Raw genomic sequence first — 15,086 nt, 5'->3', positions numbered from 1 at the left:
CTTCTTGAATCTTTCTCCAACACTTCAATACTATGTGAAAAATATATTTTTCTAAATAGGCTTATTATTTCGCTTATTCTAATCTTTATTTATACTGTATTTATCTTGTATATTGTATCAAAGAATTAATAATAAAACTTTTTATTATAATAATGATAAAGTGATAAAGGATTACGAATCTTCTATTTAACATTAGGGTACTATATTTTAGTTGTGCTACTGGTTGCTATATTTAATACTTTACTATACTTAATACTTTAACAAAATTCTTTTCTTCTCAATAACGAAGATTCATCTTGAGCGAAAATGTTTTTTATCATTTACAGAAAACATTTCAATTTAATACAACATCGCAATATTGCTTGTCAAATATGTTGTCTTTACAAAGTTTAATCAAAAGATCAATTTTTTTATTTATTTTATTTTTAAAATATTACGTTAAACAGTGTGAAATTGCCTACAACATATGATCTGATATTTAAAGATGAGATTAAAAATCAAACAAATAGATTTGAATCTATTTACGTAATTTTGAATTCTCTGAGATTACTTCGAAAAATAAAAGCAATATTTTCAATTAAACCGAATCTGAATGAAATGTATATAAAAATGTATATAAATCCTATATAAGTACTTTGAAAAATCGAAGTAAATTCTTTCAAGTAAATTCAAACTTGAATCAAATATGAAATGTTTTTTATAAATATTTACTAGAAATTTTATGCTGCTTTGAGTCAAAATGTTTTACAATTAAAAAATAGGCTAATTGAGAATCCACGTGGTAAAAAGTGCGCCGATACTTTTAGAAATTTAATATTAATATATTAATATAAAAATAGATCAAACGTTTCGGCTCTAATTTGAGCGATCTTCAATGATAATATATATATGATAGTAATGAGAAAAGCTTTCTTAATTCCAGTACGTTAATAAGTTTTTATATTAAATTTCTAAAAATATATTAGCGCACTTCTTACCGCGCGGATTCTTAATTGTCCTATTTTTTAAAATTGTATTTATATTGAGATTTGATCTTAGTATTAATTAAAAACGTAAATTAAATATTATAATTGAGTTATTATAATATTTAATAACTATAACTTAGTAAATTATTAATCATTAAAATTAAATATAATAACAATACAATTAAAAATATAGAATGAAAATTATTTAAAAGCATTACGCATTATATTTTTTAAATTAATAATTTTTTTAAATTCAAATACTTTATAAAGATTCAATTCTTTATAAAGCAGAGATTATTATCTGCAAATATATTTCGAATCTTGCAAATACTCATTCCAAAATTATTGAATAATTAAACTCAATTATTTCGCTCAATATAATGTATGAAATATTATTTTTATATAAATATTATTTAAATATTATATAAATATCATTTTCCTGGGAAAGAAAACTTGATCATTAGTTTTCATTAAAATTTTTAAATATATAATATTAAACTTGAGCCTATTTCTAATCTTCTCATAAAGCATTTCGTTACAATCCAGATAATGATCTAAAAAAATGCTATATCTTTTGCTAGATCTCCTTTTATGATCCATCTTTCTCCGTAGCAATACTTCTCACTGAAAAATGTCGCTTGAAAAAATTGTAACGACGAAATTTATAAATTAGCTGCGTTTGTATTCAAAAGTATATGAAATCTCAATATAACACATAATATCTTTCAATAGTTTCAGATATACTAATAAATATCGCCAAAAAGAATACAAAATACCTCCGCTGGCCTACATACACGATGGCCTCGTCTACTCTCGCTAACCGGGACACGCGTTAAAGTCACCACAAGCTGCAGGTGTTGCCTATTCAAGGATATTGAGATTACACCGTGTAGCGTCACAGGATGTGTCAAGATTAATCGTATCCATGTTCGCCCACTAGAATTTCACTGGAATTTCATTACCATTCAAATTTTGAATCAAAATAGGATTAGGCCACAAATAAACACATACACATTATCTTGAACCTTTATCCTTAAAATAATTGGTATTAAATAATTGGAAATAGATGCATATGATGAATATTATTATAATAAATCTTAAAACAGTTTAATAATATAAAATCGCATGTTATCTTGCAGGGAACATGTATTGTGTTATGCAATTATCTATAAAATAATTATCTATAAAAATTATGAGCAATCACATTGATTCAATTCAGAAAACGAGATTGAACTCGGATAAGCGTGTGCAAACATTACATATAATTATAATTTGTGTAAAATAAAAATAAAAAAAGAAAGAAGAAACATCCATTTCAAAAATTAATTCTATCCCAAATTTTTTCCCGTGATAATTGAATTTGATTCACGTATATGAAAACACACTTGTCGATGCAAAACTCTATTTTATATAATGTCTTTTTAGATTCAACATTAAGGACAATTAAAAAAAATAAATTAATTAATTAATTAAATCATGTCTTTTTAAGTAGAATTCTTTTGCGATGAAAGTTCTGTAAGTCCTAGCCGATGTATTATTCGCGTTATTTTTATCTAACGGTAAAGATCGTTGTGGCCCGGTGCGCCAGAGACAGTGGAGGCGGAAGGAAAACCTGCACTGCCCGGTTTCTTGCAGCCATGATTGGTAGTGGCCGTCAGTGCTTGCTTAACCGTTGAGCCGTTAGCAAGGTGTGGACTCTCCAAGAGTTTTCCAACTTTCCGACTTAACGTCCACCCCCGTGTTTTCTTCTTTTGCATCGCAGAAGACACGAAATACAAAACTATCTACGGCGATCCAACTCGGTCGTCAAGTTCGTGATTTTCTTGGTGCAGCGGAGGAAGGTGTCCGCTTCCGTCTCTGGCCAGGTGAGTCACCGAGATGAATTATTTTGTGCGATGACGCGATTTCCTTGCCTGTCCTCGTAGGAGGAATTTTTCTTTTTCTTATTCGCAGCCTCACAATGATAACGCAAAATCGCGGTCGTCTGGTCATTTCAATGAGCCGGAATCGTCTTTTCTTTTTCTTTTTTTTTTCTTTTCTTTCATTCACGATTGCCCTGAATCCCCGTCGGTGAAAGTTCCAAAGTCGTAGCGACGAATCGGTCGCGATACTTTCGTTGCGGCTAGTGATTTGCAGACTTTTAACCACACTGATGGCTAAATTTAATCGACGGAACGTTCGACAGACTGCTGAATTGAGATCCACCGATTTCCCAATTTACGGAATAAACAAGTGGAAAGTAGAATGGCCTAATATGAATACTTTCGTGCTGAGAATTTCGCTCTATTATCATATACGATGTGTTCCACTTCCCGCACATTGTTTTAATGACAGATTCTTTAATCAATTTGAGGTCGATCTTTTCTTGACGAGAATATCGAGAAAAATTATAATACATATAGCAACTTTCTAATTTAACTTTATGTATCTTTAAAATTTTAGATGAAAAACATAATTTTTGTTATGCGTGACAAATCTTTCTTTTCTTTTAATCATAAACACGGAAATTATCGTTTCTTTTATATTATTATATGAAAAATGTTAAAAATGTTAAATTATATGAAAAATTAGTGAAAAGTATTTTAATTAAGTATTTAAAACTTGTTTATTATCTTTTTTTGATACAATATGTTATATTGTGTTATTAATGTTATAAAGTATTACGAAAAATATTTAACGAAACATTAAAAAATTAAAAATTATCAACATATATTGTGAAATGATCTATTTGAATGATATACACAATATTTTCTATCTTTTTAATATAATAGATATGATCAAGAACATCTTGCAAACATAGAAGTTGAGAACATATTTACGACTATGTACGTCTTATTTTTCTTCGCAAAAGAAACGGAGCAGTGCAAAAGTGTCAGATGCAATTAAATCCTACTAATGTTACAAGATTCTCAGCGTTAAGAACGTAATTCGATCTTATATTCTCCGTTCGCAGTATTCTCCGTATTTAGCATCACGTATCACTTTATTGCAAAAGAGAGAAGAAAAAGAGAGAAAGAGAAATATTAGATAAGCTAAATTTTTTTGTATTTTATTTTAGAGTTGAATTTAACCTAAATAAACTTGATTTTGCCTCAAAAATCAAAATGAAACTACTTAAAACTACTTAAATGATGGGAAAAATATAATAACTAAGAATTATCAACGAAAATAACGTTGAAAAATTTTAAACTGATTTCTAAAAAAATTGCATTTTCTCTTTTCTTTTTTTTGTGTAAATTAAATTTATTTATTGCTAAAAAAGACAAAAGATAATAATTTTACAACTTAGACTTAATGCGAATAATTAAATAAATATTATATTATTAAGAAATATTCACAAAACATAAAAGTGATATTAATTCAAGTAGTTATCGCAAAATAGATAGATAAGAAATTGTTTTGTATTTTCGGGCTACAATTATGATAAAAATATTGTTGCTTTTTTATGTCATCGAAAGACATGATTAAGTTTATCTTTCTACAATGTTTGTTTAAAGTTTAATAGAGTTAAATACAAAACGTGATATCGTTTGTACTGTTGTACTGTTTCAATGAAATAAACTTCTAAAATATAATAAGAATTTTGCAATATATGATAATTAAATCTCCACTATATATTTTATATATAGTGGAGATTTAATGTTGTATATATATATATATATATATATATATATATATATATATATAATGGGTATTTAATTATTTTATATTTTTGCAAAATATTGAGATATATTTTTGCAAAATATTTGGATATATTATATAGATATACTTTTAAGTAATTATACTAATTATACTATAATTAATATAAAAATAATTTATAAAGCTGAATTTTACAAATACAATACTTTGAAAATTCTCACTAAATATAAATAATTTGTTTGATATGAGGTGTTATATAATACGCGGATGTATGTGCAAAAAATATTTCCATATACTTTGTCGGAATTCCCCAGCTTCTGTTTCTCTCTTTCTCTCAATCTCTCTAACATCATAATTTAACATGACTGTATAGAGACTATTAATTCGAGGAATAATCGGTTACGATATTTATCCATCACCTTTTTTCTTCTTCTTCTTGGCTAGTAATTATCGTATTCAGAATGTTCAAAATTAATGATGACGAGTATACATAATAGATTCCCGGAAAAACCGGTATTATAAGGAATACAAGCTTTCGCAAAGAAAGGAAACTACACGGCGACATAATTACGGGCATCTGTGCATACAGCGCGCATTGTGTCACTTACGTACATAATGGCATCTAATTACTTGTAATTGTTTAAAATTCTTCACTTTTATGTGTTCATTTGTGTTTATCACTACTTTTGAAATTTTCACTTGTACGTTCATAAAAAAAATTATATTAATTATTCTCATTATTGCAAAAATAATTGTATGGAAGATAATTCTGTGGAAAACACAAATCTTTTGATATTTTGCAATATTATATGATTTTATATTTTTCTGAACAACATAAAAATATTCTTTTTTTATTGAAAAAAGAAGATTGAAGATTATAAGCTAAATTATGTTGAAGTTATAGTTAATGCATTGATATTATTTTGTACATATAAAAAATATTAATTTTTCGAAGATCTTTGAACACTTTTCAAGTTTTTAATTGTGCATTCATATAATCACACTTTATTACATTAAATACATTCGATTTTCCTTCACTATAGGTCTTTCTTGGAACATGGAATGGTTAGGCATTTTATTGATATCGGGAATAATCTCAAATATAGCCGCAGAATCGTAAGTAGAAATCAAATGTTACCAAAAATTGAAAAAATAATTATTCAAAAACGCATCAAATATACACGTTAATTAAATATAATTTTTAATAAATCTATTTTTTTGAAAAAGATAAAAAAATTTTACATAAAACGATTGTTGAAATAAATAAAGATTTTTTTAGTGCATGTAAAAGTTTAAAACTATTATAGTTAAATGATTTCGAAATATTATAGAAACATTTCATGAAAACTTTTAAAAGTAGAAAATAATTGTAAGGACAAGATATTAGCGTATACTTATTATAATTTTATTATTTATATTTTTAAAATAATATGATATCAGAAAGTTGCAATAATTAAAATAAAATTTATATACATAAGTTTTATATATATATATATATATATAAATTTAATATATATATATATATATATATAATATAATATATATATTATATATATATATATATATATTTATAATTAAAAAACGATTTGTTATTATGAAATATCATGTGATCTTAATGATTATTTTAAAAATTTTGTGTATGTCGATTATTACTGTGTTAATATATATATATATATATATATATATATATATATATATATATGTATTATATTTATTATATATATATATATATATATTTATAATGCTTTCATTATCTTCTTTCATACTTTATAATATAATATTTAATAGTACATAGTAATAATCGACATACACAAATTTTCAAAATCATTAAGATCACATGATATTTCATAATAACAAATCGTTTTTGAATTACAAATAAGGGCACATGTGTTCGATTGTGCTGTAACATGGGATAGTTTCTCAGTATTAACAATACTAACAATAGATATAGTTTTTGATAAGTTCCAAGAAAACGAAAAGAGTACAATGAGAAAGATTCTAATTTTTCTTAAAGGTATTACACGATCATTGCGCCAAAAGTGGTACGTCCTGATTCAGAATATAATGTAGCGGCAAGTGTCACTGCAGTATCAACGCCGTCAGCGATATACATTGAACTGAGTGGCGAACTCGATACGGGCAAAATATTCAATATTTCTCGGACTGCAGTTGTTGAGCCTTACTCTACTCAGATTCTGAGATTAGATGTATGTATAAATGTTTACGACAATCCACAAATAAATTTATAACAGTTATATAGTTTGTTAAAAAAGATAAAAACTATCAACAATCTGTCTTAATTTATCATTTATATTGTTGATTCTGTTTACTGTTAGATTGGCGAAACCACGCCAGGAAAGTATAAACTTATAGCACGCGGCTTATCCGGTATCGATTTTTATAAATCGGTAGATGTCGAATATGTACATAAAAGTTACTCTGTCTTTATTCAAACCGATCGGGCGATTTATAAACCCGGTCACAAAGTCATGTTTCGTTGTATAATATTGGATTCGCGGCTGAGACCAAGTATCGTGAGACCAACGGACATATATATCATCGTAAGTATGTGTATATGGTTCTCTCTCTCTCTCTCTCTCTCTCTCTCTCTCTCTCTCTCTCTCTCTCTCTCTCTCTCTCTTTCTCTCCCCCCCCCCCTTCGCCCTCCTTAGCTCCCTTCCTCTCTTGCTCTCTCCGTGCATGTGCGAGCGCGCGCGCGCGCGCGCGTGTGTGTGTGTGTGTGTGTATGTGTATGTGTGTGTGGATGTATTAATGCACGAAGTTTAGTGTACATGTTGCGTTAATTTTGATATTTAGGACAATGAACAAACAATTTTGCTTGAAAATAAATAACATCAAATAAAATAAGTTAAGAAAAAAATTATTGCAGGATGGCGATGGTAATCGTATCAAACAATGGAATCGACCACCAGTTACTCACGGTATCTTCGGCAGTGAATTAGAATTATCGCAGTCGCCAGTCTTAGGCAAGTGGAAACTCATTGCTAATGTAGGTGATCAGACGTTTGAAAAGGAATTTGAAGTTGCGGAATACGTTCTACCAAATTTCGAAGTGACGATTGATTCGCCAAAACATGTACAGTTCAAAGAATCAAAAATTACAGCAACTGTCCACGCAAAGTAAGCGACTATATTTTAGTAATTTACAAAGGAGATTTGAAAAATTTTGCGAAAGATTTTTTTTTTATAAATTTATTTTGTTTTATTTCTAGATTAGAACCAAATTTGAAAATAGATTTGATAAGATTAATGATAAATTTTTAGCTATCTTAAAAAATTTGTAATTATTCAAAGAATCAACAATTAATTATTTGACATTTTTGATTTTACTTAAATTACATGTAAAGATTTTTCAATATTTATATAAAAAATTTGACCAAAAGTATTCATTTGTAAGTGGACATAATTCAGGTACACTTATGGAAAACCAGTAAAAGGTGAAGCTACGATAACAGTTTATCCAGACATTTTTTCTGGCGTTATTCAACCGATTTTCCAACAACCTGTGAGAAAAGTAGTACCGATTAATGGGAAAGTTACGGTCGATTTCGATATATTGTCTGAATTAAGGTAAATTTAATGGTATTACAAGCATGTATAATATTAATGGTATTACAAGCATGTATAATATTAATGGTATTACAAACATGTATAATTTAATGGTATTACAAGCATGTATAATTTAATGATATTACAAGCATGTATAATATTATATAGAATGTCTTAAATTCTTTTTTGCTTCTCAAAATATTATAGTAGTAAAAAGTTTTCTGTTTGGAGTAAAAAATTGTAAAGTTATATTATTCTTTTGATATTTTAAATTTTAAATCATGAGATATTTTATATATATTATAATATATTGTATTATACGCATATGTTAGACTGACTGACGAATATGAAAGACCCGTAATGATTGATGTGGTGGTGGAAGAGGAATTAACTACCAGAAGACAAAATACTTCGATACAAATAACGCTACATAAACACAAATATACGATGGAACTCATAAGAACATCGGAATATTTTAAACCGGGATTAAAATATACTGCTTTCGTAAGTTTTATTATGATATTAGACAGGCAAATTTGAACATTTGAGTTATAATTTGTTATCCAGTATAACTTGTAATTCTATTACATACATACTTTTTGCAGCTAAAATTAACATATCATGACGGATCGCCAGTACAAGATATCAAAAATGATGTTCTGATTGCATATGGATACACATACAATCAATCGGCGTATTCAAATATTACGAGGAAATTAGACGAACATGGTATGGTGCAACTAGATTTTTATCCACCTAAGGCAAAGGATAACATCTCTTTTCCTTTAAATATAGAGGTAAAATTATTAATCAGATCTTCTTGTGTGTCTTACAAATACGTGATATCTGATTGTTTGTGTATATATATATATATACGCAGGCACAATATTTGAATCTTCACGAATGGTTTCCCTCGACTAATCAAGCTACGTCCCTAAGCAATGAATACATCCAGGCAATTCTGAAAACGGAAAAACCGATGGTATATTTTTCATTCATTATTATTATGCTCAAATTTTCTCAGAGATAAAAAATCTTACTTATAATTATTTAAATTTGCAAGGTGAATAATTATATTGAAATTGAAGTAAATTCCACCACTCCGTTGAAATATGTAAGTTATGAGGTACTTGGCCGCGGTAATATCTTAGATGCAGGATCGATCTATGTGCAAGACAAATACACGACATCGTTCAGGTAAATATTTATCTGATATCACTATAAAATTACCTTTTTACAAAAAGATAAAAAAAGGATGTTAAGTATAATAAGATCTTATTTAAACCTAAGTGTTATATCACAATCTTATTAAATTCAAATAGTATCTAATATTCAATCCTAATGTGTGTATGTCATTTATATAAAAGATTTGATATCAAATGTTGTGCCATGTTGTTTGATAGCAAATGTTGATTTGATATCACATATGGCGCCAAATTATAGTCTTATTATCTCGAAAGTTAAATGTACAATTGCTTTTAAAAAATGTAAATCAATCAATGATTCGTATCTTTGTACTCTCATTGAAGTCTTCTTATTCTAAAATCCAAGTGATAGTAGCTTTAATTCTTTTTCAAAATTATGATATCATAAAATTGTGTTTAACCTAATTTAACTCAAATGATATGTATCTAACATAAGTGATAGTAGCTTTCATTTTATCTCAATATATGTATACATAATATTCATTTTACATAAAAATTTTTTTATTTAAATTAAATTTTTTTCTTTTTCATTTTGTACTATTATCTCTTTAATTCTTTATAATTAAATTTTCTATTCGATTCAAATATACATGTATTTAAAAATTCTTTACAAAAGGATATGCCTGAATATTATGTATACATATATTGAGATAAAATGAAAGCTACTATCACTTATGTTAGATACATCATTTGAATTAAATTAGGTTAAACGCAATTTTATATCATAATTTTGAAAAAGAATTAAAGCTACTATCACTTGGGTTTTAAAATAAGAAGATCAAATCATCAGATTCAATGAGAATACATGGCTTTTAGAATAAGAAGACTTCAATGAGAATACAAAAAATCATTGATTGATTTACATTTTTTAAAAGCAATTCTACATTTAACTTTCGAGATAATGAGACTATAACTTGGCATCATTTTTTTAATATCAAATCTTTTATATAGATGATGTATATATTAATTACGTTAAATGCAATTTTATATCATTATTTAAAAAAAAAAATTAAAGCTACTATCACTTGGGTTTTAGAATAAAAAGATTTTAATGGGAATACAAAGATATCAATCATTGATTGATTTACATTTTTTAAAAGCAATTATACATTTAACTTTCGAGATAATAAGACTATAACTTGGCGCCACATGTTTGATATCAAATCTTTTATATAAATGACATACACATTAGGGTTGAATATTAAATACTATTTGAATTTAATAAGATTGTGATATAACACTTAGGTTTAAATAGGATCTTACTATACTTGACACCCTTTTTTTACCTTTTTGTAAAAAAATAATTTTATAGTGATATCAGATATTTTGTAGTATTAATCATCTTTCTATATTTGAAAAGCGCATCTTGACATTTTTATATTATAATGTAACGTGAAATAATACTTTTACATATAGAAATAATATTTTATATAATTACAGTATTACAAATTCAAATTTTAAATTTACAACATAATATTTATTTCAAAAATATTTATTTTGATTTTTACTTTTTTATTTACTAATAACTTTTTATTATTATTGAATATAATCTTTCTTATTTTTTAATAGAGTTTCGTGAATTCATTATTTTTTAAAATAATTTTTAATATCGGCTGCTTGAGATAGCTGTAAGACATTCAATGTCCAAAACCGCAATGATAATTGTAATTTTACACGTAACTTTTTTAAAAATATATAATAAAAGAATTATTACGCGATAATTAAATAATTAATAATTATATTTAAATAATCAATTAAATAAATAAATAATCATTGAATAATCAATAATTAATCAGAACGAGAGGGAAAGAAAGAAAAAAGCGCGACGTATAGAGACACCGCGATCTCTCACTCGCCTAGCGTCAAGTATGTGAGACAAAAATGGGACATCGAAATTCGGTACACGTCCGATTATGCTTTCTCTCTCGATCGCGCGTCTTGCATCAAGGATGCAACAAAAAAAAATTGCCCCCACTATTTTTTCCCTCCGCTCCGCGATCTCCTACGCGCTTCATGTGCATATGCGGCCGCGCGCCGAGCACACAGACATCATTTCCGCCGGTGCGTGTACATTGGACAGTGGCGCCTCCGTGATAGAAATTGCAACCGTAGATGAGAACAACGATAATGACGTTTCTTAAAGTAAAAATTTCCAAATCTTTGCGTAGCAAAGATCTCCGCTAGTGAGGCACGTAATAGAAAAATAAAAATACTTTTATTATGCAAGTCGAACTCAAGCTATCAATCAAGCCTACTTGAAGTTGATCGGTTTAGCCGTTATTAGATCCGACAATTTCGGATGCTCGCATCTCGCCAACTCACATGGTAGTATTCGCCTAAAGTCACATGGTAGTATTCGGTTGACTTGGCACCGGAGATATTATCTCCTGAGTGTCTCCTGATATCAAAGTTTAGAAGAGAATTTTCTGATAGACGAATCTTAAATTGCTCAGATTTTTCGAATCGGACTATAGAAAAAAATAATTTGTGATTTTCAAACTTTACACTCAACTTTGATAACTAGATCTTCAAAGCCTTTCAAAATTCTTGTTTGATTTTTATCTTAAAATTAATATTCTACATGACAAAAATACGTTTCAGATTTTTAGCGACATACGTCATGACACCTACTGCGCACGTAATTATATATTACATACGGACAGATGGAGAAGTAATAGCAGACTCATTAGATGTTGAATTTTCAGGAATACTTCAAAATCACGTAAGTTATTACAACAGTTCTAAAATGTCTAAATCATACTAGTCTGTATCAGAGAGCATGTAAATGTAAATAATATTGTAATATTATATCTCATATTTATAGGTCGATATTAAAATAACACCTGGCGAAGTTATGCCTGGGGAAAGTGTTAATCTCGTGATATCCACGAAACCAAATTCTTTCGTTGGATTATTGGGTATTGATCAGAGATCCCTCTTGTTGAAATCCGGAAATGATATCTCTTATGTACGTAATATACACTACATATTATAAATATCCGTAAATTTTTATATGTGATTTCATGTTTACTTTATTCTTATTGTACTCGTTAATTACACATAGGAACAAGTGTACAAAGAATTACAGTCATATGATAAAGCAGAAGTATCACCACATACAGATGCATTTTTCGGTCGTCCTCTTTGGAGACCCGGTTCAGGAACAGCGGATGACGTATTTCAAGTAAAAATTTTTCATGACATTTAGTTTTGTATTCTTTCAATTTTTAGTAATTAAATTAAAATAACGAATGTATCTGACAGAAAACTGGTTTAATAATCCTCACAAACGGATACGTCCATGAGAACTTCCCTATACGTAAGTATAATCAAGATGCATAATTTAAAATATACTATACTTAGTGAAAGACTAACGCACACATCTGTTATAAAGTATTTTTAAATTGCGTTTTGTAGAATATACGATACATCAGATAACTATGGGTGCTATTCATAATCAATTCTTACATTTAAGATTATTTCAAGCCGAGCCTTAGATGATCTTAAAATCGCTCAGTCAATAAAAGAGTTGTATAGCATCTTGAGACCATATTTAAGAATTAAATATAAAAATTAATTATGAATACCGTTCCATGTACCAATTTACTTGTAATACAGCATGAGAATAACATCTTTATTCTTGATTTATTCTTTTAATCAATATTGATCGTTGAGCCAATCTCTGTCAGACTGGATATATAATTTTTAACCGAGCTTGTATGTGTGTAGTATACTACAGATCTAGTTTCGAGGACGTGATGTATGCATCCCCTGCAGCATTCTCAGGCCAGGCTGCTGCATTACCGCCCGAGAAGATCAAAGTTCGCAAGAATTTCCCTGAAACTTGGCTTTGGCAAACGCTTGACGCTGGGTAATGCCAATGACATAATAAATTATCATGCATCATCATTTTACATTACTTGTAAATTTTGTAAAAAATTAATTATTCACTTGAATACTTATTTAATTGCATAACAAAATTATTTTATTAAAATTATTTCATACTATTTTGTAACATCTTTTTAATGCATTTTCAAACTACTGTTTTATTTTATGGTGGGATGGTTTCCTCTTTGAACTAAAATTTTTTGGTGAAAAGATTTGATATTAATTTACATTCATATACACTCATATGCTACATATCTACATCAAAATATTAACATGTAATAAGCATGCATACAACAAGAAATAATGCAAACTAGAATGCTTCGCATTAAAGTTGCGCATTGAACTTGTTGGTGAAAAATTTATGACGTTGGATAACTAATGGTGGTGGAAAGAATTTTCAATTTTTCGGAGTCTTGTATACTGCGAGATGTAAATTTCTGCGAGTTTGGGGAAATTTGTATATTATTTAAATATTATTTAATATTTGGATATAATTACTGTCATTTTAAATAATATGTATATATACAGGGTGTTTCAAAACTCCCGCATTTGGAGTATACTATGTGATTCTGTTAAAAAAAAAACAATTTTTTCCTTTAGCAAAATTGCGTGCGACGAGTAATCTTCAAGCCGGCGCGGCCTGGTACCTAATCTTTGACGACTTCACGCACTATATTGTTTAAAATATGATGAAATATGATAACAAAATAAATATTGTTTTCATCCTTTAACAATTTAATTTAAAAATTATCTGATTTCGTAGCATTATCTCGAAATAAAAATAAATATAAATAATATGGTATATGAACTGAACATTCTCTTATTTTAATTACTGTGCAATTGCATATAACAATATAAAAAAATATTGAATTTAACGAATTATTTAGACTATTATGAAAAAATCAATTTTTTTACTTTTCGTGATTACATACTCATGTAATTAATAAATATTTAAATTCAATATTTTTTTTATTGTCATATGCAATTGCACATACGACAATAAAAAAAATAATTAAAATAATAGAATGTTTAGTTCGTACACCATACAATTTACATTTATTTTTATTTCCAGATAATGCTACGAAATCAGACAATTCTTTTATTAAATCATTATGTAAAGGATGAAAATAATACTTATTTTGTTAACTTGTATTATATTTTAACTAATACAGTACATGAAATCGTCAAAGATTAAGTCTCATGCGTCGGCCTGAGGAATGCGCGCCGGCCCTGACCGCTACGCACATACACGCACATACGCGCTCATCGTCGTTCGTCACTTTTAATCCACTGTAAAAATTACTCGCACGCAATTTTTCTAAAGGAAAAAGTTGTTTCTTTTAGCATAAAAAAATCACGTAGTATACTCCAAATGCGGGAGTTTTAGAACACCCTGTATACATATATATATTATTAATTTTTTTACCATTACAAACTTATAAATTTAATACTTCGTTTGTGCTCTTTATATTATTATTATTGTGCTCTTAATGTTATTATTATTATCTTTAGTATTATTAAACAGATATTTCTATTTCTGATCGTTTCTTTTATATAAATAAATTTTGACAAAATATAATTCCGCAATCTAATACTAACATTAAATTTTAAGTAAAAATGAAGATTAGGGGACCACCCTTCAATAGCCTTGATCTTAACATATGTTGTTAAGTTTATGATTTTGAGTGACCTTCAAAAAGTTTTATCCGTCGGACGTCCTTCGTTAAAAAGTTATAAGCACAAAAAGTTAATTAATATTATTATTAATTAATATTAGAAGGACAATATAATCAACCATATAATCGGACATGTCACTTCA

General features: G+C 27.7%; 2 protein-coding genes and 1 long non-coding RNA gene across 4 annotated transcripts in view; 1 reads left to right on the top strand and 2 right to left on the bottom strand.

The window, feature by feature from the left end:
* Positions 1-15,086, bottom strand: part of Trf2 (TATA box binding protein-related factor 2) — a 45,665-nt gene that overhangs the window by 28,649 nt on the left and 1,930 nt on the right. The window lies entirely within an intron of this gene.
* The window catches only part of LOC105431001 (thioester-containing protein 1 allele R1), a 21,696-nt gene continuing 9,230 nt past the window's right edge, over positions 2,621-15,086 (top strand). The window contains exons 1-15 of one of the 2 annotated variants that reach the window (XM_089078499.1): positions 2,621-2,830; positions 5,648-5,720; positions 6,619-6,811; positions 6,941-7,165; positions 7,495-7,745; positions 8,037-8,195; positions 8,507-8,678; positions 8,780-8,971; positions 9,055-9,156; positions 9,238-9,371; positions 11,981-12,101; positions 12,204-12,347; positions 12,444-12,563; positions 12,644-12,698; positions 13,109-13,250. In XM_089078499.1, coding sequence (XP_088934625.1) covers positions 5,662-5,720; positions 6,619-6,811; positions 6,941-7,165; positions 7,495-7,745; positions 8,037-8,195; positions 8,507-8,678; positions 8,780-8,971; positions 9,055-9,156; positions 9,238-9,371; positions 11,981-12,101; positions 12,204-12,347; positions 12,444-12,563; positions 12,644-12,698; positions 13,109-13,250 — 2,069 coding nt within the window. In that variant the 5' untranslated portion in view covers positions 2,621-2,830; positions 5,648-5,661. The remainder of the gene's footprint in view (positions 2,831-5,647; positions 5,721-6,618; positions 6,812-6,940; positions 7,166-7,494; positions 7,746-8,036; positions 8,196-8,506; positions 8,679-8,779; positions 8,972-9,054; positions 9,157-9,237; positions 9,372-11,980; positions 12,102-12,203; positions 12,348-12,443; positions 12,564-12,643; positions 12,699-13,108; positions 13,251-15,086) is intronic. The other variant, XM_089078498.1, reaches the window with a different exon arrangement.
* LOC148936345 (uncharacterized) lies at positions 8,354-9,340 on the bottom strand. Its single transcript, XR_016139615.1, has 2 exons — positions 9,215-9,340; positions 8,354-9,135 (listed from the first exon to the last, which is right to left on the bottom strand). It is a non-coding gene; the product is annotated as an uncharacterized LOC148936345 (long non-coding RNA).

This window comes from Pogonomyrmex barbatus, unplaced genomic scaffold (assembly GCF_055798465.1).
Source record: "Pogonomyrmex barbatus isolate J1 unplaced genomic scaffold, ASM5579846v1 scaffold23, whole genome shotgun sequence".
Lineage (NCBI taxonomy): Eukaryota > Metazoa > Arthropoda > Insecta > Hymenoptera > Formicidae > Pogonomyrmex > Pogonomyrmex barbatus.
Note: the sequence above shows the minus strand (reverse complement) of the source record. Positions and strands in the feature narration are given on the sequence as shown.